Source organism: Miniopterus natalensis, chromosome 1, assembly GCF_054644295.1.
Source record: "Miniopterus natalensis isolate mMinNat1 chromosome 1, mMinNat1.hap1, whole genome shotgun sequence".
NCBI classification, from domain to species: Eukaryota; Metazoa; Chordata; class Mammalia; order Chiroptera; family Miniopteridae; genus Miniopterus; species Miniopterus natalensis.
Window position 1 is genome coordinate 36764756 of NC_142081.1, and position 27975 is coordinate 36792730.

Genomic DNA, 27975 nt, shown 5'->3' on the forward strand with positions numbered 1-27975 from the left:
AGAGGTGCTTCTCAAATCCACTTATCAGATCGATTAGCACCACCTCCCGTCTCTCCCGTTTTACCGATTCAACATGAAATGGACAAGACCAGGCAGCCTTCCCGTTGAACCTGATTTGTGTTTGGCTTGAGTTCCCATCTGCAGCGGCAGAAGGAACAGAACTGAGGCCGCTCCCCAGGAGAAGCACAGACATATTTGCAAAGTACGGCGCTGTCCCTGCCATCCGGCCGTCGGACCAGACCTTTATCCTCTGAGGATTCTCAAGCGCGCATCGATCTGCAAACAGGTGGCACAGTCATTTCCGTCTGACGTGTGAGAAAACTGAAACTGAGGACGTCAAGAGACACGTCTGAAGCCACACAGTTAGCTAGTTGTAGAACCAGAATTAGAACCAGGTCATCAGATTCCTGTTTCCAATGTTCTTTCGCCATATTACAATCTCTCTTCTAAAAAGATCATCTTAAAAACCCTTATTTTGAAACCTAAGGAAGCTGTAAACTGGTTTTATCAGACTGACTTGTTCAACAGCAAAGATCAACAGTCTGGCTGCAGTTGTAGTAAGAATGAACTTTGAGTAGAGAGTAAAATTTGTTATTCAGAATCTACAGGGCACCTTATTTCCTCCCAGCCCCTTTCTTGAAAGAACGACTGAGGTATGTACTAATACAGGGATGGAACTGAGCATTTGTGCTTTTATTGCTTTAACTACCATAGGAAGAAACTGAAGAGCAAATGGTTGATTCAGCCATTCCTGGTGTGTTCTCTGCTCTGGCCTCGCCTAAAAAGACTTTTGAAAATAGTTCACATTTTGGAGGAGATGGGCCTTGCTTACCAGTGGATCATGATACACTTTCTAACCTGACAGATCTAAGCATTTTATGGTACTAACCAGATTCTCAAGATATCATAAGCCTTTAAATTTAAACCAATTCCAGTAGTAGAAAATAATTCATATCCAAGTATAAAACATAAAATCATTTCATAAGAAAATCTCCTTGAAAACTGAGCAAAGACAGGGAAGATTTTTGGCATCTAGAAGATTAGAGAAATTTAAAAATACAATTTGAAAGAAGAAAGCTTATAAGGAATGGCTACAGCTAAACCCTGGGAACTTTAACTAAGATGTTGGGGGGGAGATGCCCTTTACTTGAAAATCTTCTCCACATAAAGTATACAGAGGAAACTGATCCCACATCTCAAAGTCATATATTCTAACTGGAAAAAAGAGAAGGGGTAAAGAGAAAAAAAAACCCAAAATAAGAATAAATTAACAGAAAACGTTGTTGTACAGTCAATCCCAAGTGAATATGAATAGAGGAAAGTCAGTTTTATTATGTCTACATTTCTTTTCATGCCAAAAATTATAAAACAAATTAAATTACAAAAGCATCCAAGCTAATTTCCTACTAGCTCTGGCTGCTCCCTCTGTGCAAGTAAACAAAAGTCAAGCTTGTTCATTAAAACATAAAAGAGCAAACACATAAAATCCAGACTCCTAAAAAGGAAACAATCTTTGAGTTCAAACTATAATAAATACATCATCTAAGATTCTAAATCTTATAAAAAATACCCAAGAGTTAAGTTTAAAAGATGAATACTAGACTAAAAATGATCATCAGTTTACAGGTATTTTCAGAATCACAATTTTATAGCATATGCCCAATTTAAGTTACAGGTATAAAATGTCATTCCCTTAGGGATATAGCTGGCTAAACCCATCAGAGATGAGAATAAGACTTACTCTGTATAACACTGAGTCCAAAGAGGTGACAGTCCTTTAGCCTGAGTAGGTCACACACCTGGACCAGCAACTGGTGACACAGAATTTTAACCTGTAGGGGGGAAAAACACAACTTGAGATAAAAATTCGACCAACTCCACAGAATGAGCCACAATTGGACAATTTAATGCAGCCTAAATAAATTCCTTAAAATAAGCTGACACTACCAAAACAACTGTTGGGTTATTGAAATCATCTACTTTAATCTGTAGCTGAGTTTCAATGATTATCACAATACAAATTTTTACAACAAGGTAATAAAGTTCCAATGCACTCTTGTAGAAGACTCAGGTAAATCTTATGATACACGGACAAGGCCTTAATCTAAATCCATTACGGTGCATGATAAATATTTCAAAAGGAATCTACCCAGATTATCAAAAGTATTAATTTGGCAAGTATCTCAGATTATCAAAAGTATTAATTTGGCAAGTATCTCATTTATCTCTACAATAAATGAATTCTTAGCTCTTATTTATCTTAATTAATCATTTTATTGTTTTATACCTTTCAGGGGCTTAAACCAAGTTTCTTTTCTGAATTCTAGTATAATTCAAACCTCATAAAACCACATTAATTTGAAACCCTGGGAATAAATTATTCTGAAAAGTCACATGATGAATGATAAACCAGTCCTTAAAAGATACAGTTTTAAGACTTCTCAGATGTTTAATGAAGTGTTTTGGGGGAGAGCAACTGTGCTGCGTATACCTTGTTGAATTCAGAATCACTAAAGCATCTTAGAGTTGGAATTGACTTTAAGAGACCCTACTGGTCAATTTCGTCATTTTATAGAAGTAAAAACTAAAACCCAGAAAGCTTAGTCAAGTGGCAAAGGCAGCAACTCACAACTTTGCTCATTTGTGTATTATAATATTATTATTATTTTTTAATCCTCACCTGAGGATATTTTTTCCCCTGACTTCTAGAAGGAGTGGAAGGGAGGGAGGAGGGGGAGAAGAGAGGGAGAAACATTGACCTGAGACACATTAATTGGCTGCCTCCCCCACCCCCACCCCCCGGGGACAGGGACAGGTAACCTATAACCAAGTTACATGCCCTTGACTGGGAATTGAACCCGTGACCCTTCAGTCCGAGGGCTGACGCTCTAACCACTGAGCACACTGGCCAGGGCTGTATTATAGTATTTTTATATGTGTATATTAAAATATGTGCAACATGCCCGGCCGGGCGTGGCTCAGCGGTTAAGCGTCGACCTAGGATCCAGGCGGACAAGGTTCGATTCCCAGTCAGGGCACATGCCCGGGTCGCGGGCTGCAGTTGATCAATGGCTCTCTCATCATTGATGTTTCTGTTTCTCTCTCTCCCTCTCCTTTCCTCTCTCTGAAATCAATAAAGATATATTTTTAAAAAAAGAAAAAAAAAAAGAAATAAAATAAAATATGTGCAACATGCCCAGCCGGTGTGGCCCAGTGGTTGAGCTGACCTGTGAACCAGGAGCTCACCGGTTCGATTACCAGTAGGGGGTGTGCAGGAGGCAGCCAATTGATGTCTCCCTCTCTCATCAATGTTTTATCTCTCTATCCCTCTCCCTTTCTCTCTCTCTAAAATCAATAAATAGCATATTTAAAAAATAAAATATGTGCACCATGACTGTCCTCTCAGCTATATCTATTAGGTGTGGCATTTCACCTCTCGCTTGTACTACAGCTTGCAAATTCTGTCTTCAACGACAATGAGGCCAATTACAGTCTTATTATTCTAAATTAGTTAACTCCAAATTATGACTTCCTATCATGCCTTAATATGTTACTCAGATTCGGAAAATAAAAACATGCTGAGATTCCTCAATAACTAACCACCAAACAATTCAGAATGGTGTTGATGACAAATGGAGTAAGAAAAATAGGCTTATTACTCTTCCACATTCGTTAGGAAATGGGGACTGACCTGAAGCACCTCATCCTCCGAAAGTGCGAAAGGTCTGTACATCAAGGCCAGAGCAGCACAAAACTGGCGGCTTAGGACCACCAGGAGCTCGGCGAAGCTGGAAAGGTGTTTTGTTTTATACTCAGGATATACAGTAGGCACTCAGTAAATATTTGATGAGTGAAAGCCAGGAGTCTGATTTCCCTTTGGGCTCCTTCTGTTCTGTCCCACGACTGCAGACTGCTCTCTGACCCACTGAGCAGACCATTCTATAAATGCGCCAGTTAAGAATTTAGGGAAAATGTATTAATGCAAACCCACCACCACTGAGAGAACACATTTGCCAGCAGGAAACCATTATCATCTTCATTCATTCAAAACACTTTGGCCCGGCTGGTGTAGCTCGGTGACTGAGCATTGACCTAGGATCCAGGAGATAGGGGTTCGATTCCCAGTCAGGGCACATGCCTGGGTTGCGGGCTCGATCCCCGGTCAGGGGCATGCAGGAGGCAGCCGATCAATGACTCTCTCATCATTGATGTTTCTATCTCTCTCTCTCCCTCTCCCTTTCTCTCTCTGAAATCAATAAAGATACATTTTTAAAAAGAGAAAAGAAAAAAAACATTTTAGAGTTCTATGTTACCCTAATTCCGCTTTACAAATAAGCTTCCATAAACAGAATGATAAAGGAAAAAGTATCATGTTACACAAAACTGAACTATATAACACAAATTTCAGAATTAGAATGGCATACAGTCTAGGGAACCTTTAAACCTTAGTTTTGACTGTATTTAAAAATGTCATATACAAAGAAAGCACTTAAGATAAAATGTGACAAAAAGTTAACAGAAAAATTCTTAAACCACAAGCTGTACATAAAAATAAGCCACGATGCATTGTGTAACTGCTGTTCAAATAATGCTGTAGATTTCCCCCATATATCCCATATAATTATAATAATAATAATTATTATTAGTATTATTATTCCACATGTTAAAAGCAGGTCCTTGAAGACTACTGATAAAGCTCTTTAACAACTATCAAGTAAGTACAGTGTTCTTGTTTAAAAACTGCAATTAACTAAGGCTGTGGCGCTGAAGTCTCCCCGGCTGTGAAAACAGCTTGGGTTTTTGTGTTTGTATATTGAGTCTTTTAAGGCAACACTTTAGCTCTTGTGAAACTTTTCGTTCTTTAATCTTTAGGAGCAATGAGAACTTTAAAAAGTGCTATAGAGAATGAGGTATGAAGAATAAGAATTAAGGCATTATCTAAAAATATACTCTACACGTAAGTTTTTAATAAAAACAGCATTTGATCCTAAATGTCAATGGTTTGTTTTGAGCGAGAATGTTTAAACTATGTTCCAAGAACACACACACACACACACACACACACACACAAACTGTTCACTCTAGTTTGAGTGAAGAGCTTTAAGTTCTTGATCACAATTTATATCACTCAAAAATTTTGTGGGTCTTAAATTTACCATGATTTTATTTCCAAAATTTTCCCAAGTTTCCAAATTTAATATTTATCTGGTGAGTAAAATAATTTAAAACAGTCCCTATCAGTTCAACTACTCAGGGAGAATTCGGAATGATCAAAACACTAAATTTACTCCACGGGCAGAAAGACAACGTTCTATCAACGGCACTTGTCAGGGAATAAACTTCCTTTGTTTAAAAAACTATTTAGAAATGATGAAAAAAATCAGACCATTAATGAAATAGTTTTTGCTGCAGTTAATTTGTTATACCACAACTCTACAAACATCGACTGCTATTTTCCGAATACAAACACAACACTTTGTAGGAAAAGACAGGCCTTTGGCAACTTTGAACGGGTTCGCTAGCAAGGAGGGGTTTCTTCCTCCTTGGGTCGGGTAGGAGAGGAGTCCGGGCGTGGCAGGGCAATCTGTACGCCCTGGAATGAGACTAGGCCTCCATGGGGTACAGGCTCCCCATGTGGGTTTCATTAACACGGCGCCCCAAATGAAGTGAGCAAACAGCTCTAAGTGCCTGCCAGCTGCCGGGAGCCGCCATAAGCACTTTCTGCATGCTATAGCTGTAAATCCTTGCAATGTCTCTGTGAGGAGGGGACGATTATCTCCACTTTAGAGATGAGAAAACTGAGGCAAAACATCTAACTTGCCCAAGGTGCAGAGTAAGTCACGGACTATGGATTTTTACTCAGGTCCCTGTGACTTTCAAGCCCTCCTCAGTCATAATGATACATGGCTTTATAGTCCATGCTCACAATCCCGACCATCCTGTAGGAATGAATTATTATACTAATTGTGCAAAAGAAGGAAATTAAAGCAATGCAAAATTAATCTCTGAGTAAGGAATGAAAGTAATAAAAGCAGCTATCATCTATGTGTGAGAAATTATGCTCTGTGCTAACCCTTACTTCTCCCAATCACAGGTACCGTGCCCTTTTTATAGGTGAAGCTGTTGAAGCTGAGGGAGGTTTAATGAACTTGCCAAAAGTCATTCAGACATGGATTTGAATTCAGGTCTGTGTGTGTGTTCAGTACATTCATGTGTTTTTACTACCATACTGGCCCTCAATTATTCTTCATAAAGGGAAGGCAGAAAGGGAGCTAATATAAATCAAATGCCTACTATGTGTTAAGTACTGGGCAAGTTGCTTTTGCAAGTGAGGAAGGTGAGTGAGCTTAACTTGTCCAGAGGTCACAAAACTAGTAAAGTGTAGAGTCAAAATATGAAAAATCTTACATTTCTCAACAACAATGATGATAACTGTATTACTAACAACCAATATTTACTTTGTGTTTACTACATAGTCTAAGGACTAGGCCACTGACACGATGTGAAAAACACAATCCAGTAAACAGAGTTCTGTGGAGTTAAGCTAGGTGGTGCTGGTATTAAGGTCTTGGCCCATCTGGCTTGATTTTAAAATATCTATAGCACCTGCTTAGGGGAGGTTGTTAAATGCAGTTTCCTGTGTCCTACCCTAGACTTACGACATCAGTATCTCCAAGGAGTGGAGTATAATGGTTTGTATATTTAACAAGCTCACCAAATAATTCTGATGTACATTAAAGATTTAAAGCCACTGATGTACAACAATGAATGGATTGGCTATCTTCCAATCTGTTCTCTACAGTTATCTTCCTCACCTGAGATTTTAGTTCAAAATAATTTCCTAGAAAATTATAGTCAGCTTTTAGTACTCCTTATGAAGTCAGATTGGTCTTCCTTCCACTTCCCTGAGATCAGTAAGGTTTTGTTCCACATTCTGTGTGTCTATATAAACACACATGAACACATGTATACATATTCCACCAGGTGAAAAGACAGAAATGGAACTGAGAGAAGTATCTTAAGTGCTTATGCTATATGATTATGTATACTTTTAAAATTTAGTGGATACATTTTTTATAACTGTATAAAAGAACTTAAATAGCATACTCACATATATCAGTAAATTACATTTGAATATATTTTGCCAGTGCCCAAAATGAAACAGAGATATGTTGCCAATCTTTATTAGGTTTTAAAAACCAAATGCTGTAAAAATAGTGTGATATTCACACATCAAAAACAACTCAGGTACCTCGAGTACCTAAGCAATAGAAATTATGCCCAACAAATGATAGTTAATGCAATAGGTAGGTTTGATTCTCAGACAACCCCTAGAAGCAAAAACAAGGTTGCAATAGTAAATCAAGAAACTGTCGTGATTGTCAAAATAAAGCCAAAATAGTTATGGTAATAAGCAGAACCTTTTCCCATCTAAGCTTTTTAATGGGGCCACTTAAATATCATATATGTTCAGTGTAACATTTAGGAATACTCTTTATACAGCAATTGAGTTGAAATATAGTAGCATTAGCAAAAACTAATTCAAGGCATGCACTAAGGCAATTTTTTCCTTAATTCTATCCGAATATAATCAGTGAAAGAAAGAATATGAAAGTTGATAATAGGGAGAGGGGTTGAAAAATGCTAGGCATGATACTGATTACCATAAAATTGCCTGGCAGTCTCTACCAAAGCTAAACATATGTGTCCCTCAGGATTCATGATTCCACTCTCAGCTGTAAGCCCAGAAATATGTACATATATGCATATACATAAAATGTTCATAACATTTTTATTTATAACAGCCCTAAACTTAAAATAACTCAATGCCCATCAGTAGTAAAGACACTGGGCATATTCACACAATGGAATATCATACAACAATGAAAAAGAAAGGATTACTGTTCCATGCAATAAAATTGAAGAATTTCACAGGTCAAACGTTGAGTGAAAGAAGCCAGATACAAAAGAGAACACACCACATAACTTCAGTGTCATGAGGTTCAGAGACAAGCAAAATTACTCTCTGGTGATAGAGGTGGTAATAGTTGTTACCCTCTGAGTGGACATTACCGACTAGGGAGAGTCACAAAAGATCTTTCCAGGGGGTTGGAAATGTACTGCGTCTCAACTCTCACATTGGATGACGATTACATGTATGTATACACCTGTAAAAATTAACTGAGCTGCACACTTCAGATTTCCTATGCTTTGCTGCATGTAAATTATAACTCAATTTTAAAAGTTAAAATAAATAGTGTCATATCCCTTAATGTCCAGGTGAACTAAAGAGAATTAATTTTGACCCATGAAGCATCGGCAACAGCTTAATGTTCAAAAGCACGGCCTATTCTTGAAATTGGCTCGACGTAGGCTACTATTAAAACTGATCAAAACGCATTAAAAAGCCAGCAAGCATTACCATTTCATGTGTGTGTGTGCAGGTGCAACTCAGAAGTATTTAAAAAGAAAATTCATATTATATATCAATAAAAACTAGATTTCAATAGAAAGTTTAAAAATAGTAAAGTGTTTGGTTTTTTATAATACAGTAACCAAAATTCTCTAATTTTACCCCAGGCGAGAGAATACTGAAGGCAGCTGCACTTAAGCCAAAATTCAAAGTTCATACCTGCGTGGACTCCTTTAGTGGCCTCGTTCTGTAATAACTTCAGCCCTACTTAACCAAGTCATCACTTGAACGTGGCCACTGGTGGAAACACAACGAGCTACACATTTCTAAAGTGGATTCACTCACATTGATGATGATGTTCAGAGACTCGTCGTTGGGGAGGAAAATGCACACGCTGCGGCGGTCCTGCATGACTCTGTTGTTATGGAAGTTCAGCTTGTTCATTGTGTGCGGGCTCCCTCGCCGGCAGGGCTGGGCGCCGAGGCCTCGGCAATTCCTCTGCTCCGAGAACGCCAAAGCCGAGCTCCGCTCCTCATCACACTCTCTACAGGAGGAGCATCGTGGTGTTCCACTATGTAGGCTTCATAGCTGTAAAAGAAGAGAAAAAGCCCAACACAGGCAGTGAATAAAGGCAGCGAGACTGGTGAGGGCAGCCACCCAAACCCAGCGCCTCTTGCTGGCACAGGGACAGCATGTCCCAAAGCTCGGGCTGCCTGGCAGAATAAATGAGAACTCCCTGACATTTCTTCTGTATTTTCCCCACTAACAACTATTTTATTTTATTTTTTTAAATATACTTTAATTGATTTCAGAGAGAGGAAAGGAGAGGGAGAGAGAGAGAAACATCAATGATGAGAGAGTCACTGATTGAGCCCGCAACCCGGGCATGTGCCCTGACCGGGAATCGAACCCCGATCGCCTGGATCCCAGGTCGACGCTCAACCGCTGAGCCACGCCCGGCCGGGCTCTATTTTAAAACTTTCATTCACAGTCGTGAATTAAACACAAGCCCATGAGTGCCCCTCACGTTCACGGTGGTGCCGTGTGGGCAGGGCTCACAGAGGCAGAGCCTGCCTTTGTTTCCAGCCTCACGGGACAGGTAACAAAAGGCGCCGAAAATAAGCAAAATGACAAAATAGCAACAGCAACGAAGTTCTCAAACTCTTTTTTCCTTCCATTAGAAACTCAAATAAACGTCTTGGCTTCTATGTGACATTCCTTCTTCAGCCACTCTGGTCCGGCTTTCATCTCCTTCATGTCACCCACGTGGCTCTGACAAGGGAAGCCAGTGGCCTCCAGACCGTCAGTAGTATCCAGTCACTGTAACTGGCGTCTCTATGACATTTACCAAGTTTGTTACACCCTCCTCATGGCTACTTTCCCCCTTAGGTTTCATGGCACTACTCTCTCTCTTGATTCTCTAACCCGACAATGCAAACAATTTTTCTATTTGTTATTTCGCCAACCAATAAAATACATAGAAACAACAAGAATGTATATAGCAAACCATGATTGCATACAAAAGAAATGTGGATTTTGGATACCTCTGATATCTAATCAGTTTATTAAACATATTAATTTTACTTTTTAAAAATATATATATATCTTTATTGATTTTAGGGAGAGGAAAGGAGAGGGAGAGAGAGAGATAGAAACATCAATGATGAGAGTCACTGATCGAGCCCACAACCCGGGCATGTGCCCTGACAGGGCATCGAACCCTGATCACCTGGATCCCAGGTCGACACTCAACCGCTGAGCCACGCCCGGCTGGGATAATTTTACTTTTTAATGTCTCACATTTTCAATGTATACAACTTTGTTTGCAGGTAATGAAGATTTTCTCTCCAATTTTCAATAATTACACCTTTTATTTCTGTTTCATGTCTCATTGCATTGGCAAGATCTTGCAGAATAATTTTAAAACAGTGGTGGATATTTCCTACTTTTAAGGAGTATATCTAGTATTTCATATATTATTACTAATATGACACTATTCAACCAAGATAATGTTAAGACTAGATGCTTCTCAAACCATTAGCAATATTTATATTGTTCCTTTTTAAATACTGTTATATTTATATTGTTCCTATATTTGTGAAGAATTTCCAGGAATATAGAACTGTTTTACCAGGCAGAGAGTTATAGCTTTAATAGAAAAGTTATTATCAGAGCTCACATAAATCAAAGCATAAATGAGACAGAATCTTGGCCTATTTGCTTCTTAAGGTTAAATGTCCATCTGTTATCAGCAGGAGGGTGGGAGAGAACACACTCTTGGATGACACCATGGGTAAATATAAACTAGAATTTCAATTTTAAAGTATAAATAATATACTATCCACAAGGGAGCTACTCGAACTAAGTAAAACCAAATGGTAATATTATATACAGTGTTCCCTCCTTAGGAAGGTGACCAAAAGCTCCCTTAGGAGTATCCTGCTTTTCTTAAAGGATATTTCACATTGTTTCAATTGTTTCACATAAGGTTGTAGCCAGCACATCATCCTACAGGGCCACTGGAGGTTGGTGCTGCAGTTCTCTGCAGGATAGGATGTTTGACCCATGGGCTCTACGACTACAAACTAATTGCACCCCAAGTCCAATCACCTATCTAAAACATGCACACTCTTAGTTCAATGGTTCCAAAGCACTCATTGTAGGACCAGCGCTGATTGCATCAGAATCACCTGGACATTTGAATTAAATACAGAATACTGAGCACAGTGACATTTCTACTCAGCAGAATCTCCAGGATCAGGGCCCCAGAACCTTAATCTTTTAAAAAAGCTCCCCAGCTATTTCTGATATGCAGTCACGTTTGGAAATCACACTTGAGTTAATAGAGGAAGGTACTGGGCACAGGGTTGGATATAATACCTCCATGTATATATACACCAGGAAAACATCTTGAAAGTACAGAATTAGGGGGAAAGCAACACATGTGAATGATATCATCATTTTAACTGTGGAAAAAAAGTCCTCAACATTTTCAAAGGTATTAATTCCTAAAACAGGTCACATGTGTATACTCAGAACATTTTCCTGAAAAATGTTACTAGGTGATCTAGAAATAAATTGGCAAAGCAGGGTACCCTATATATACCTTCTTGGGGAAATTCAGAAAATGTTAAAGGCTCTGAGAAGTCCTGCAGGCAAACTTTTTAAATTTGTTTAACTTACTATTTCTCGAACTTACTTGGGCAGAGAATATTCCCCCACCTACCACATATCTATCAAGATCCTGTAGAATAAAATTCTTAGACAAGCCATTTAAGAAACACAGTTCTAAAATGATTTCCTTGTCAAGTATCATACTTCATGGCAAATGTTCCCCTCTGTAATGATATATTCCAACGCCCAGTCCTCCTCTCTGCTATTAAAATCTTTCAAGAATAAGTTATAAGCTATGCTTAAATGCATCTTATTTAAATGCAAACACTTAAGTGATATTAATCCCAGTATATTTCTTCTTATTTAAATCTACACTTCAAATTGAATTACTCCTATAATTTTTCATTTCTAATTAAACCAATTACAGAGCATTATTTCTACTGATCTACTTTCTGGAATTAAAAAAACAACAAAAACCTAGGGAAAAATATGTTCTATGGTTTGAGAGGTTTCCAAAGCTTCACTAATTTTAAACTTTCATTTTAGTACAATTTTTATTTCTTTCATGGTTCAAATAACGCAGTGAAAAAAGACTAAAAGAGGATTACTGAAGAAAATTTAATAAAAGCAGAGTCTTTAAGAAGCAGTAATGCTTCATTGTCACTTTTTCTAGAAAGCTTTGAGGAGGCAAACTAAGAGTCCTAAGAGAGAGATAGGATTAAGTTTTTACTTTACTCAGGACTGCATTAAAGTTTATTAAAAGGTTCAATTGAAACAACAAAATTACCAGATCTCTAATATACTGCTGTGTAAAATTTAATCTTAAATTGGACAGTTCTGAGGAAAAGAATTAGAATAAATTGTTAGCAATCTGAATTGTAGAAATTAGCCTTTTATCCACCAGCTACTTATTCTGTGTCCTAAACTAAGTTTCAGTTCAGTTCCAGGAGGGCACACTTCTTATTTCAGGGCAGGCTTTTTTCTGCCCAATGATCTTAGGAAAAATTATCTACAAAGAATAAACCATTTCATAATATTATATTTTCCAGGCAAAACAAAACAGCTTTACTAATGACCAAACTCTACCTTACCATCTGTATTAACACCCAACTTACAAATAAAATGTTAAGCTACAAGATTTCCACTCTCGGATTTTAAACTCATATTGTTATAAAGCCCCGATTTCCTGATAAGCACCATTGGTTACAAAGTTACTTAATTTCTTTTAAAGATTAGGAAGCGACTAGGTAGTATGGACATTCAATATTGATTTCCATTATTTAGAAATTATTGGAAATAGCCTTTAAAACTGGGGGGATGGACAAAAGTAGGTTAACAGTTGTGAGTACGTGAAAGAGTTTATTCTTATTTATTGTTTATTATTTTCCATTCGAATAACTGTATGCCTACTTTTGCCCCACCCTGTAATATAGCAAGATTGGTTCAAATGTACCACATGGGGTATACAGAACTCTCGGAAATATCTTTGCAATTCCGGTATACAATAACAGTTTATTTTTAAAAAATTAAGTCACTAGAAATTTCCTACCCACATAACATAGTCTCACTTTGAATGGAGGCAAAGGGGAACTCTCAATTTTGAGATTGTCACCCTGAAAAACATGAAAGGATGGTAACTGGATAAAATTATTATAACGCAACCCAAAATACCTCCAGACATTGTCAAGTGTTCACTGGGGACAAAATCATCCATTGCGAGAACCAATGCTCTACAGCAGGGGTGGGGAACCTTTTTTCTGCCAAGGGCCATTTGGATATTTATAACATCATCAGTGGGCCACACAAAATTAACTTAAAAATTAGCCTGCTATATTTGGTCAAACATTTAACTAACTCACGCCTAATGTGATGGCTGAAACTGCTTCTCTTTGGTGAGGCCTTGGCAGGGCCAGACCGAATGATTTCTCTTGGCTGTATACGGCCCGGGGGCCACACGTTCCCCACCCGCTCTACAGGTTCCCTTAGAGAGTCATCATGGGCTACTTTTTACCATCCAGCTGTTTTTTAATTACAGCAGGTCCTCAAATAATGTTGTTTCATTCAATGTTGCTTCGTTACAACGTTGGTGAGGGGAGAAAAACTGATTCCCAGTGGGGGCCACTGTCTGTGTGGTTTGCATGTTCTACCCAAGGGTTTTTTATGTGTGTTTTCTCCTAGTACTCCAGTGTCCTCCCACATCCCAAAGATGTGCACATGAGGTGAACTGGTGTGTCTACATTGTCCCAGTCTCAGTGAGTGGGGGTGGGTGTGAGTGGCTCTGTGATGGAAGGGTGTTCTGTTCAGGGTGGGTGTCTGCCTTGTGCCCTAAGCTGCTGGGACAGGCTCCAGCCACCTGTGACCCTGAACTGGAACAAGCAGGTTGGAAAATAATGATCTTACTTGTTTTTATTAACCTTTCTTAAAAGTAAGTATAACATACATTTGTTTCAACTTTTAACACGAGAAGTGTTTTGGGTCTTTATTTATAAGTTTAGTGATGTTTCTATGACCAGAAATACACTGTAGGAACTTAACTCCTGTTTATATCAATTAGCCCATGCTAAAATTAGTTTCATTCTACATTGTTTTGCTTAAAGTTGCAGTTTCCAAGAACCTACTGACATGTTAAGTGAGGACTTATTGTAACAGTACAACTCTTAATAAACACAAATTTCCCAACTAAAGGTAAGCAATTGAGTTCCAAACTCAGAAATCTGGCTTGAACCTTGAAGTCAAATTTTTCAACCTCTTGAATGTCTAAAGGCATCTGGCTTCGGAAAAACTTTGAAGGTTAGCCTTCTTGACACTTAAATTTTAATGCAGTGTATTGCCAAACTTCTCACATAAGTACACATCCATTATTACCAGGTACTTGCTCCTAGAGAGCCCTGTATTTTGATCCTAGCACCTAGAAATACAAAAATTAACCTGGAAACAACTGACACTTGATTTCCAATTTGCCTGTATGCTCTGTACTATGAAGATTTCTTAATAGAGTCATTTGGGTCATTTGCTCGTAAGTGCTATTTTGGAACCACAGAATAATTTTTCTTTAAGTAAATCAAACACTTTCTACTTCATGGCCTGTTTTACAGTTACTGTTTTACCCTAAAAAGAAAGTAGTTAACATCTATCAATATTCTGGAGCCAAACCTTCTGGAAAGAACATCAGAATCAGTTCCTGTCTCATCTTACCCTCCAACCATTGCTCTAGTAAATAAACAAGGGCCTGTCGAAAGCTTAAGATCACTTCCCATGTGACTGAATGGCAGGTGCTTAGAGGCAATATGAATAGAATATTAATTAAGAAGACAGACTTTTAGCCTCCCCGGTCAAACCTGGGTTCTAATCTGGATTCTACAGTATTAGCTATATAACCTTGGGCAAGTAACCTAATCTCTGAGCCTGAGTCTTCATCTGTAAAATCTATAATATTAAAAAGATTAAGTGAGATAGTAAAGTATTAGCTATCAGGTTGTTGAGGGAAGGTTTGTTAAAATAAGTTAGCCATGAGCTGCCAGGTCATGAGAAGGTGCGTCTACAATTAATCAACAAGAATACTGTACTATCACCTAGAGATCTAGAACTTAGAGCCAGATGCAGTAACTGGACTAAACTCTGGGAGGCCCACTTTGGGCTCAGGAAGTTAAATGTACTGTTTTTTGTAAATGGAACTGTTGCATTATGTTAGGTGGTGACTCCTTTGAAATTTCATTTATGAAAAAGAGAAAGTGTGCATGACTGCATAGGTTCAAATGTGTGCTTGGCTGACCAAAGAATGGAATGCAGGCGACATCTGTTTTAATCTACTTGGCACCACCTTTCCATTGAAGAGTGCTCCTCTCCCATCCCAGAGGTCTCCCGGGGGGTATCAATCACAGTATGTTCTCTACTCTGGATGGGTGGAGAGATGATGAAGGGTAAGGATGTGACCCAGGGCTGGTCAAACAGGTACCCGGTTCTCCAGTCACAGTGCTTGAGCTAAAGGGTGCACATATAATCCAAGCAAAGTCAGAATTCCTCCATGAAATCTGTTATACAAATGTTGGGATAGAGAGGGCCGCTCCTCTATTTGGATTGCCATTTGTGTGAAAGATATGAGTCTGGAGATGCTGGCAATCACCTTTCCAGGTAAGAATTTTCCTGAAGAAGGAAGACATCACAGAGGAAAGTGAAGCTCAGAAGGAATCCTGATGTCATTTTAACTGTTGTATCTGTGTCTGAAGCCAAAAACCATTCCTGGGAATTCCCATCTAGTAAGCCAATAAGTTATCTTTCCTCTTAAGCTCATTCTGTCAACTGTGACCAAGTCCTCTCTAACACAGCCTATTCAAACAAGAAGCTGACTTATGGCTTGACACACTCATTCATTCATTCATTGAATGTTTACTATCACTGGCTATGGAGACTGATATTTATTTAGGGAAAAAAAAAAACAATGCTCCAAGGTTTAAAATTTCTCTCTATTCTAAAACAAAGTAGAATAACCACTATGATGAATAGACATCATTAGCAAAGAAGACCTTCTGGGTAGAAAAAAACCTGAGTAACTGAAAAGTTTAGGTGGTTGAGTTGCTGTTCATTCTCTAAGAGCACTACACACAGCAAGTGATGTATGGGAAAATGCATAAATTCATTTAATGCAAACAAAGTACAGGGCAATTAATTCATGACAGAAATCTTCGGCAACAACAGAATATCTCATCTTGAATACAAATTTGTGGGTGAACAGTTCTGTCTTATTAAAGACCACAATGTGCTTTTACAGAATTGTGCTGAATGTGCTTTTACTGTGTTGTCCATTTGTAATAAATTATAGTAGCTGCAAAAAAAATGCTTATTTTTGCAAACAAAGTAACTGGAGAGCACACTTGATATATAATTTGGCAATTGGTCACCTTAAAGTATAGTCATAGCAATTTTAGTAAAAATAGCTTTAATTCTGGGTATACTTTATAAATTTGGTAAGGGGAAAATCATTAAGCTAGTTACCAAATACAATCCAGTATAGACTGCAAAGTTATCACACTGTATAAATGGATGTGTTACTTGAAATAGTTATTGTAATATGTATTGTATGTAATATATTCATATAAATATGTAAATATATGTGTATGCATAATGTGCATGGATATGTGTATGTTATGGAGATCTTCAGAGTTATTTTAAATATTTCAAAAAGCCTGATAAAACTGGCATATTTACCCATGGTGATACCTCAAGGGAAATGAAAAGATCACTTACTTAAGTAACTTCATATAATTTTTAAGTGCTTATTTTGGTAGCACAGTTTTACTGCCAGATTTAAACACTGAAAACAAATGACCTAATTTATTTTGATAGACAATCTTTCCAAACATAAGGCCCAAGGAAGGTGAAGGAGAGAAAGGGTAACAAAAGTGATCCTCGATGGTAGGAAAGGTTGGGGCAGATTTAGCGGCTCCACGTGTATACATTTAAAAAATAATCTCGGGAAGAAAAGGAAATCCTCCTTTTGTCTCGTCTATCATTCTAGGTGCCTTCTCCTCTACCATCGCTCCGCGCTGTGCTCTCGCCTGGATTTCTGAATGTGCTTGTCCTGTCCTGTTCTTTACATCTGCCACCCCCACAGTGCTGGCAGCGTGGCCTCGTTTAAACTGCACATCCAGCCTTGCATCTCACACCCCAGCTCACATTCTTAGCGCCGCGGCACTTGCACAGAACAACGCCTACCCTCCAAGGCACAGCGATCCTTCACCACCGGGCCCCATCCATCCTCATGGGACCATTCTACAGCTCATGTTTTATGTCACTGCAACGCTTTTCCTTTGGTTCCCTGAACAAGTCTTGCGCTCACATCTCTATGCTTCTGACCACGCTGTTCCCTCTGCCCAGAATATCCTCCTTTGCATATTACCTCACCCACCACCCACCTCCAAAACGAACAGAGTATCTTGGTACACCCTGAGAACTCGAGACAGTGGTCTGTGAAGCATGCCTCCACATCGGTGGGCAGCTGAGAGGCAGTTCTCCCAAACTTTTTAACAGAGGAAAATAAAATTTTAGTACATGTGCACAGGGAATTCACATATGCATGAAAATTCCAAAGACAGTGAGGTAAAACTGGGTGATCGGGTGATATGCAGACAACTTAGGAAGAGCAGAGCACACATGACAGGTCTATTTTTGTTAGGCCACCAGGAAATAATGGGACATGGGGTGGGACAGTTAACAGGCTCTTGCTTGGAGTCTTCCTGTCTAATGCTTTCTCCTGCACTCTTATCATCTTTGTACTTGTTGGCAAGACTGTCTCCCCACAGAGGACTGGAATTTCCTCAGCATCTTTATGTCTTTAATGCCTGGGGTAGCCCTAGGTCTGTAATAGGCACCCAATAAATTGAATAAATTATTTCAAAATTCACCAGAAATGTGAATAAATCCCTTAGCAATTAAGATTAAAATCATGTTCTTTAAGAAGCACTCCACATCCCACAGCTTCTTAAATATTTTCTGCACGCTATTTACAGGGGGAAAGAGGTGCATTTTTTCTTGTCTTTAAACATGGTGGACAAACACAATGGAAGAATACTATTCCCCAACACTGCCAACAAAATACAGTTTCTAGGAAAATCTCCATGTATATCAAGTTAAACCAACCTGTGTAAAAGCAAACAGAAAACAATACACTGGCTGGGATGCAGTAAGTTGCAAGCAACAAAAATACTGACTCAAACTTTGACTCTGGAGCTAAATTGCCTGAGTTGCCTCTGAGTTAGCTACTCACGAGCTGTATGACCTTGGACATCACACCTCTCTACATGTCAGCTTCCATCTGTAAAATGGAAATCATAGCAGTCTCTATTTTATAGGATGTTGGAAGACATATGGCAAGCACTGTGTAATGGTTAACTAGTAGTAGTTAAACTAGTTAAATGATATAAGGGGAATTTATAAAAACCAAAATAACTTGAAGCCTAGAAGTAGGATGGGTGGGCTTGTGGGAGGTTTGATGTGGTAGCTCACAATGTCATCGAGGACCTAGTTTCTTCCTGGTACCTTGAAATCACTGCACTTTAAGGTTGGCATCTCTCAGAGTGGTCACATCAACAAGAGTACTGAAACTCACCCTGACTGGACGCCTCAGATCACCTTGCTGACCGGCTATTTCAAGCCAGAAATCACCTGCTGGCAAGGTGTTTAAAATTACTTAAATTAACGTAAGTGCAGACACAAGTTATCCTGTGACGGGTCAGCAAGGTGTTAGGCCATCCATCACCAGGGGTGTTAGATCAGCTTACACGGCCCAGGGCCCACCTCCAGAGCTGTAGCTAGAGTTGGGATTAACTTTCCTGAAGTACATGGACATCGAAACAAAAACTGCGTGGAGGTCGAGGTTCGATTCCCAGTCAGGGCACATGCCCAGGTTGCGGGCTCCATCCCCCGTAGGGGGCGGCAGGAGGCAGCCAACTGATGATTCTCTTTCATCATTGACGTTCCTCTCTCTCTCCCTCTCCCTTCCTCTCTCTGAAATCAATAAAGACATATTTAAAACAATAACAGTAAAACCTGGGCACCTCTGAGAAATTGGGAGATGAGGGAAGATTCTAGGTAGACAACAAGAAGAACAAAGACAATGATAAAATCATGAATTTTAAACCAGAGAAACTACTTCTGGTCAAGATGGTGGGAAGATGTGGTACTTACCTCCTCCCACAACCACGTCAAAATTACAACTAAACTACAGAACCACCATCATTCAGAACTGCCTCAAATCTGGCTGAACGGCAGTCCTACAACTAGGGAATTAAGCCACCTCAAGGCTGGCGGGAGAGGGGGGTCGCAGAGCGGGCTGGCCCCGCACCTACGTGTGGTGGACAAAAATCAGGAGGGACATCGCGGCTGCAGAGGAACCCCGAGAAGCGAGGGGTCCCAGTGCCACACCAGGCTCCCCAGCCCAGGGTGCCGGTGCCTGGTTGAGACATCCCCATAACTCGGGCTGTGAAACCAGCAGGGACTGAGGCTCAGGAGGCTGAGGCTGCGGGAGCCCCAGGCAGCGCCTCTTGAAGGGCCCGGCACGGACTCACTTGGATTCGCTCCCCTCGGAGCTCCAGCGCTGGGGCAGCAGCTTGTAAGGCCCCAGAGCTGTACCGGGAGGAGCTGAGTTGTCTGACATCAGCGCGACGGCTGGGGGTGGGGGCAGCTTTCTCCCAGACAGAGCGCTGGCAGAGGCTGCTGCTCCTTTTACCAGCCCTCCCCCACGGAGCTGGCAGGCAGGTGCCCTACCTGAGGCTCCATCGACCTGGCTCGCACAGCTCGCCCTGCCCTGGTGATTCCCCGAGGCCCCTCCCCACCCTGCTTTCAGGCCCACCCAAGCTGTTTCCAGCCGCTTTTCCATTCGAGTGGCCTGTCTTGGCTCATGCTTCAGGTTTTCCTAAAATCTCTCAAACAAGAAGTATTTGGCCTCAGTGAGCCCTGTACCTCTAAGTGGCCCCGGGCCAGGAACTACCAGCAGCTTGGCCTCACCTGGGCATCCCCAAGCCCAGCACAAGTAGCAACCGTCTGCAGATCACTTTGTAGCTCCTGCTGGGTCGGCCTGGGCAGAACACAGGCAGCGACTGACCTTGGCCTGCACTTCCCAGGAGGCCCCAGAGCCAGCACACCCGGTGGACAGCTTCAGACCATGGCGAAGCATCACCACCCAACCATCTCTACAGACAACACACTCAAGGGGCAGAATGAGCGGGCACCGGGGTCCTGCTCTGTGGGGTGGGCCCCTGCACACCGTGGTAGGTGTTTGCAGCCAGTCCTTGCAGCTGACTGGCCTGGGGGTAAATCCCTACCATTGATGTACAAGAGGAGGGTGTACAGCCCACACGAGCGGTGCACCTCAAGTGCCCAGCTTGGGTGTTTGGAGAGGCTGTGCCACTGGGCCCTACAGAACACCTACCACATTAGGCCACTCTACCAAGCCCGGGAGATGAAGCAGCTCTATCTATACACAGAAACAAACACAGGGAGGCTGCCAAATTCAGGAGACAAATAAATATGTCCCAAATGAAAGAAGAGAACAAAACTCCAGAAGAACTCAACAAAATGGAGACAAGCACTCTACTAGATGCAGAATTCAAAGCACTGGTTATAAGGATGCTCGATGAACTTAGGGGACGAGTGCATGAACTTAGAGAGGGCCTCGACAAAAAGACAGGAAACATAAAAATGGAACTAGAAAGCATTAAAGAGAACCAGTCAAAAATGAAGGATCCATTAAGTGACACGAAGAATAACATTACTGGGAATCAGCAGTGGAGTAGATGAAACAGAGGGTCAAATCAGAAATCTGGAAGATAAGAAAGCAGAAAACACCAAGCAAAACAGCAAACAGAAAAAAGAATCCAAAAAAATGAGGATAGTATAAGGAGCCTCCAAGACGACTTCAAGTGCACGAACATTTGCATCATGGAGGTGCCAGAAAGAGAAAAGAGAGGGCAAGGAATTGAAAGCCTATGTAAAAAAATAATGATGGAAAAGTTCCCTAACCTGGTGAAGGAAATAGACAAGTCCAGGAAGCGCAGAGTCCCAAACAGGAGATGAGACGGGTGTTGCAGGGATGGGTGAAAAAAGATTAAGAAGTCCAAACTGGTTGTTACAGAACAGTCACGGGGATGTAAAGTACAACATGGGGAATGTAGTCAATAATATGCTAATAATATATAGAGTCAGATAAGTGTGAGGTTTATCGGAATGATCACTTAGTAAGTTATGCAATGTCTAATCACTGGGGTGTACACCTGAAACTAATATAATAATGTATGTCAGCTGCAATTGAAAAATAAAAAATGATTAAAAAAATAAGATAAATTTATAGTATGGTTTTTATAAATAAACCAGAGAACCTATTTTTTTACAGCCATCTGTACTCAAAAGTCATATTAGGTTTAGTAACCAGGCACAAAAATTCCTTTCAACCAAGATGAATTTCTAGCATGACATCGCCAACAAAAAGTGCTGTTCTCAGGGAAAATCCTTCAACTTAGAAGCATCTGCTTCTAATTTCCACAAAGAAATCTTTGATTCCTTCATTCATGGGACGTGCACTCAACTCCCTGACACAGGAGCTACACTGTTCTAGATGATGATTTTGCTGTGAAATTCTCGTTACCTGGCAGTAATATCTGAAATATTAACATTAACTTTATGTTTCTCCTGAAATGCTTTTTTCCAAAGCGAGTATGATGTCTAACATCGATTGAATTAAACACTCAGAAAGTCGCTAGCTTTCTTGTAACATTGCACAGGGATTTTCCCATGTCACTGAATGGTTGTTAAAAACAACAACTATGATGATGAGATGTGATGTATACAAACTGGAAACCTGAAAATCCACTGATAGTAGGACACATAATTAAAATATGATACATTAGTACATTAAGACAGTTCAGCAGTGAACACTAATGAACCACAGCTCCACATTAACAAGTATAAATCTCAAAAACAATGTTGAGCAAAGAAAGCAAGTTAAAGAAGACTACAGATATGGTATGGTTATTTTCTATGAATAAAAAGTTCAAAACCAGGCAACTATAAACAATGACTGAATTAGGAACACACACATACACACATATGGTAAGACTATAAAGAAAGGCAAAGGCTTGATTAACCTCAAAACAGTAGTAGTGGTGCTGGAGGGGCCGGCCAGGGGAGGGGAGTCTTAAGAAAGGGGCACGAGCTTCAAAGGTGCTAGAGAAATATTCTTTTTCTTAAGCTTCGTAGTGAATACAGTGGTGTTCTTTTATTATTATTATTGCTTAAAATGTACATAGACATTATAAACATTCTTCTATGTGTGTATTTCACAATTTGAAAAAGTAAAATAAATCAGAGGTATTGGTGCTGAAAACGCTGTGGATAACCACGTACTACTAATTAAGCTTTAAAAAGATACATAAGATAGGGCAAGTATGAAATCAGCTACAACACATTAAAATAATCCTTATAAAATATTATTTTGCATAATAAATAATTGTTTCCCTGGCCCTGAAACTGAAAAAAGCCTTAGGTATTCTAGTGTTGTTAATGAATTTTTATAGGAGCTATTACAATTTAGTGGCATGTACATATATTAATTTCTGGCTTTCTATCTACTACTAAATGGAAAAGTAATATAAAAGTACTATCAAATGAAAGCATGACCACTGTATCAGATCTCTGAGATGATCTAGTGCAATCCCTTAATTTGACAGGCAAAGAAACTGACCCTTTGAGTGAATGACTTGGCAAGACGATACCAGTTAGTTTTAGGCAGGCACCCAGTATGCTGTTCCTTCTAGAATTTTTCTTCTCTAAATTCTATTCAAAAATTCCCACAGGTAGGAAACAACTTAATGGAATCTAGACTCTTTTCAGAAAGTTCACGTTTTATGTATTTAAATAGAAAGTCAAGAAACATGTTACAATGATTTACTAAAGTAAACATACCCAAATGCTAACCTGCCTCCTACCCTGGTAGTTGTAGAATTATATGTAAAAAAAAAAGTTTATGAAGCCAGGAAAAGACTTTGAGATGCAAAGAACCCAATCTTTACCCTTATACACATAAATTATGGGCTGAAATTATTTTGTTAAGTGGACACACCCAAAAAGGTAGCATATGCAGCCAGACACACCCTCACACATACTGTGCATGTGCCAAATGTGCAGAATGGGGTGAAGTGAGGCTCCTGGGTGCAGGCGCTCTTTACAGTAAAAGATCAAAAGCACGATCTAGACTTCAAAGTAAAAGACTTCTCCGGACATTCGAACAAGGCCTTATGTTGCTATAAAGGTCCTTATTTAACACCCTTTTGGGGGTTTTGTTGTGAATACATAAGTTAGAGACAAAGTTGTCACATAAACTTATGAAGACATCTGAAAATATCAATTAAAAAAGTCAGAGAAAAAGAATGATTATTTTAATCATCAAAACCCCTAGAACTTTGATTTATGGTTTTAAAAGCCCGTAAGAAAAATGATGGAAATGCTTATTTTGTATATGGCTTCTTTAATTATAGCTTCACAAAATATTTAACATCGTTACTGTCATGTGGGGATTCATCCTCAACCCATTAAGACACATAGATCCAAAGAATTGGATGAAGATTAACCAGAGATGAATAGTCCAATGACGGCCCCCCACCCCACACCCATTCCCTTGGGACATCATCAATGCATTAGCCGATCCACTCTAAGGAGACGGAGGTGTTGTGTTATTCTGGAGAAACATGAATTTAAGACTGTTAAGGTGGCGGACGGGAATATTACTGGGACCCGGGGGAATATTACTGGGACCCGGGGGAATCTTCAGTCAGAAGCTGGCTCTCTCCTACCTGTCATCCAGTGTTTAATTCCCTTGGCTCACTTCTGGAAGACAGTGACCATAAATTTGACAACTCCACCAAGTGTGAAATCCCATTTTCAAGTGGTACTTATGCAGTAACATTCTATTTCCCATAGAGCAATTCACAGTCTTCTTTCTGAAACTCTTCTCAACAGGGGTTTTGAAATAAGATACAAATCAAGGTCAACTCAACTGTTACGTATGTATTCCAAAGCTATTAGAAATAAAAGCCATTTAACAGTGAACCTCTGGGCTCCCTGGTGTGTGAAGTCAACAAAATCCAATACTGAGTCACTGAACAGCCCAATCAAGTTGCCTCCTTTTGACTTGCCTGTTCATTGGATTTTCTGGTTCTCTGATGTACATCCCCCTGCATATTGCTAAAAGACAGCATTCCTTCTTATAGCAATCATCCTGTAATGCTTTCAGAGAGACTTAAAGTCTGGATTTTAAAGGGTGTGGAGGAAGGAAATCAGAATTACACCTTACCCTATGCTAACAGGGTTAATCCTCTTTAAAAAAATGGAACCACAGCTCAACCTTGAAGGTTGGAGTTAAAAACAAACAAGCCAATTAAACAGAAAAACAGAAACCACTCTACCTCTGCTCAGCACTGCTTTTTAGAGGACTCCAGTCATGCTGGAAAGGCAACTAGTCCAGGAGACCTAAGGACTTACCCTGGAGAAATCAGATGAGCGGCTTCATTCCAAGGTCAGCCTTCCCTCAGGGCAGGACCACTGCCCAACACCAACGGTGCATATTGCCATCCATCCCACTCCCTTACTCCTACCACACAAGGCCTATATGCTACCAACATTTAACTTGGAATCATATCATTTCAGATCCAAAGACAAAGCTATTCAAGTGTTCAAAAGTACTCAGTGAGAGGAGTGCCAATTTTCCTTCATGGCCTTCACATTTGGGAGAGTAAATTAAGAAACTATGATGTTGATCCTAGTCATGGGCTTTCTAAGGGAAGCTGGATAACAATTCTTTTTCCGATAAAATTTGGAAAATTATAAGTTATCTACTGGCTTTTCACCTTCATTACAGGTCTAGGTAATCTGGAGATAAAATCCTGAAATTCCCTCTAAAGAGTCTTTCAAAAACATCTTCCAATTGAATTCACCTGTCTACGATTTGGAAATTATTTGCTCTAAGAGTATAAGAAATCACAACAGTTTATGAAAAATCTACAGCTAATATTACACGTAACAGTGAAAGACTGAATGGTTTTCTCCTAATGTAACAAGACAAGGATGTCTGCTCTCACTACTCATATTCAAAGTTGGTGGACTTAGGCTTACTCTGAAGGGTATACACAGTAATCAAAGTGGTATAATATTGTACGAGAGAGAGAGATAAGCCAATGGAATAGAATAGAGTCCAGAAATAGAACCATACACAGTCATTTGATTCTGACAAAGGTGCCAAGGTAATACAGTAAGGGAATGGACTTGTCACAAATGGTGCCAGAACAATTAGATATCTATATGGAAAAAACTGACCTCAACCCTAACATAAAACTTAACTAGAAATAAATTACAGATCTAAATGTAAAGACTAAAACTATAAAACTTATAGAAGAATTTTGTGATATGGGGTTTCTTAGGGCACAGAAAGCATTAAACATTAAAAAAAGAAAACCTGAACTTCTTTAAAATTAAAAATATTGCTCTCTGAAATTCACTTAAAAATGATAATGCAATCCTCAGGCTGAGAACAATATTTTAAAAACATTTATCTGGCCCCGCCAGGCGTGGCTCAGAGGTTGAGCATCGACCTAGGATCCAGGAGACTGAGGTTTGATTCCCGGTCAGGGCACATGCCCGGGTTGCGGGCTTCATCCCCAGTCGGGGGCGTGCAGGAGGCAGCCGATCAATGACTCTCTCATCATTGATGTTTCTATCTCTCTCTTTCCCTCTCCCTTCCTCTCTCTGAAATCAATAAAGATATATATATTTTTAAATGTTTATCTGATTAAAGACTTCAACCCAGAACACATAAATAACTTTTACAACTAACTACCAGAAGACAACTCTCTTAAAAAAATATGGAGAAGAGACTTAAACAGTCACTTAATCAAAGAGATATACAAATGGCAAATAATCATTTGAGATTATGATCAACATTACTAGTCATTAGGAAAATGAAAAATACCACAGTGAGATACCACTGTGCACCCACTGGAATGGTTAACATTAAAAAGACTGGTAATACCAAGTCTTGGTGAGAGTCTGGAGCAACCAGAACTCTTAGACACTGCTGAAGGGAAAGCCAAATGATACAGCCACTTTAAAAAACAATTTGACAGTTTCTTATGAAGTCAAACATTCACGGATCATACAACTCAGCTATCTCATTCTCAGCTATCTGCCCAAGAGCAATGAAAAGATGTGTCTACCAAATCACGATGTTCATAGTAACTTCATTCACAGTAGCTTCAAACTGAAAACAATCCAAATGCCCATTAATAAGAGGTAAATGAATAAACAGATTGTGACAACTGAATAGTACCCAGCAATGAAAAGGAACCACTGACATACGCAACAAAATGATGAATCTGGAAAAAGGAGAGAGAAGCATTACGCCGCGTGAAAGCCGGGCACAAACGCAGGCACGAGAGACTGTGTCCTGCGAGTCTATGCCTATGACATTCTGTAACAGGCAAAATGAAAGATTAGTAGTTATCAGGGACTGGGGTGGGCTGGGGGGTGTGATAAGGGGGAAAGGAAAGAAAAGAGGAAGTGAGGGTGGAGGAGAAGAGGTTTGACCAAAAAGTGGTTATAAAAAATTTCTTAGTGGGACAACCATGTTCTCTTTTTTTTTTTTTTTAATATATCTTTATTGATTTCAGACAGGAAAGGAGAGGGGGAGAGAGAGAGAGAGAAACATCAATGATGAGAGAGTCACTGATCAAGCCCGCAAGCCGGGCATGTGCCCTGACCGGGAATCGAACCCCGATCGCCTGGATCCCAGGTCGACGCTCAACCGCTGAGCCATGCCCGGTCGGGCCATGTTCTCTGTCTTGACTGTGACACTGCTCACATGGTTACATACATTTGTCAAAAGTCACCAAATTATCTACTTAAAATCTGTGAACTTTATTTCTATTTTACATCATTTAGATCATGAAAACGCTGATATAAAAAAAACTTTAACGAGGCTACATATTCATTAAAGTGCCTTATACACTAAGGATTACATTACCTCGATCCTTCGCTGCATGATGCAGGGTGTAAGCGCACGTGAGGAATACCAGCCAAACTGACTAAATTCATGGCCTCAGAAAGTTTAATAAACCAGACATCAGAATTAAAATGTAGGAATTCATGGCGATTTGGAAATAGATTATAAATTTAAAGGATACTGAGTAAAAACAGTTTCTGGAAATAAAAGAAAATTTCTTATTTTAAAAAAATAAGCAAAACTGAATAGCAGGGTTTTAGGTAAGTAGTACTTCGCTTGTCACGGGGTATAATTGTTCAGTGTCTGTCTGTCTCCCCTCATCAAGCAGGTTCTAGCTTCCGGAGGATAGCTCTATGCCTTGTTTCAGCATTGAATTTCCAGCAAAATGCTTGGCGCATTAATGACTGTTGAATGAAAGAATGAATTGCAGATGTTCTCATGCTAAATTTGGTTTCTTATGCAAAATCCACATGTAAGTAAAACTTCCTACAGAAAAGCCCATGGCAGACAGATACGCTTCCATAAAACACTAGCACTACTTCATTACAGTGTCATAGCCTTCTTTATTCCAATTCAGAAATTACAAAGTTCTAAAGAGAAATAAAGCAACTGTATTGAATGTCTCCCTTTTAAATGTATAATGTGAAATCATTTCAAAACACCTTCATTTTAATTTCACTAACCAAGCCTACAGATTAAGATTTTTTTTCAAGGTAACAGCTGTTCCGCACAAAGGATTGATGGTGTGAAATTGTATACACCTTTTGCTTGTTTCAGATAAAATCTAATGATCTGGAATTTTGTGCCAAGTTAAATGCATTATCATGGGAAGTAGAATATGTTTGAAAAGATTACTCTGTCTAGTTCAGACTAACACAAAAATTCTTTACGGCAAAATCAATGTAAG

The 27975-nt window shown here is 39.5% G+C and overlaps 1 protein-coding gene across 4 annotated transcripts in view; it reads right to left on the reverse strand.

Annotated features, from left to right (window-relative positions):
* FRMD6 (FERM domain containing 6) overlaps positions 1 to 27975 on the reverse strand; it is a 72940-nt gene that overhangs the window by 26466 nt on the left and 18499 nt on the right. For all 4 annotated transcript variants that reach the window (XM_087820517.1, XM_087820520.1, XM_087820507.1 and 1 more), the window contains exons 2-3: positions 8759 to 9001; positions 1742 to 1832 (exon numbers count right to left, since the gene is read on the reverse strand). In XM_087820517.1, the coding sequence (XP_087676643.1) occupies positions 1742 to 1832; positions 8759 to 8857 (190 nt within the window). In that variant the 5' untranslated portion in view covers positions 8858 to 9001. The remainder of the gene's footprint in view (positions 1 to 1741; positions 1833 to 8758; positions 9002 to 27975) is intronic.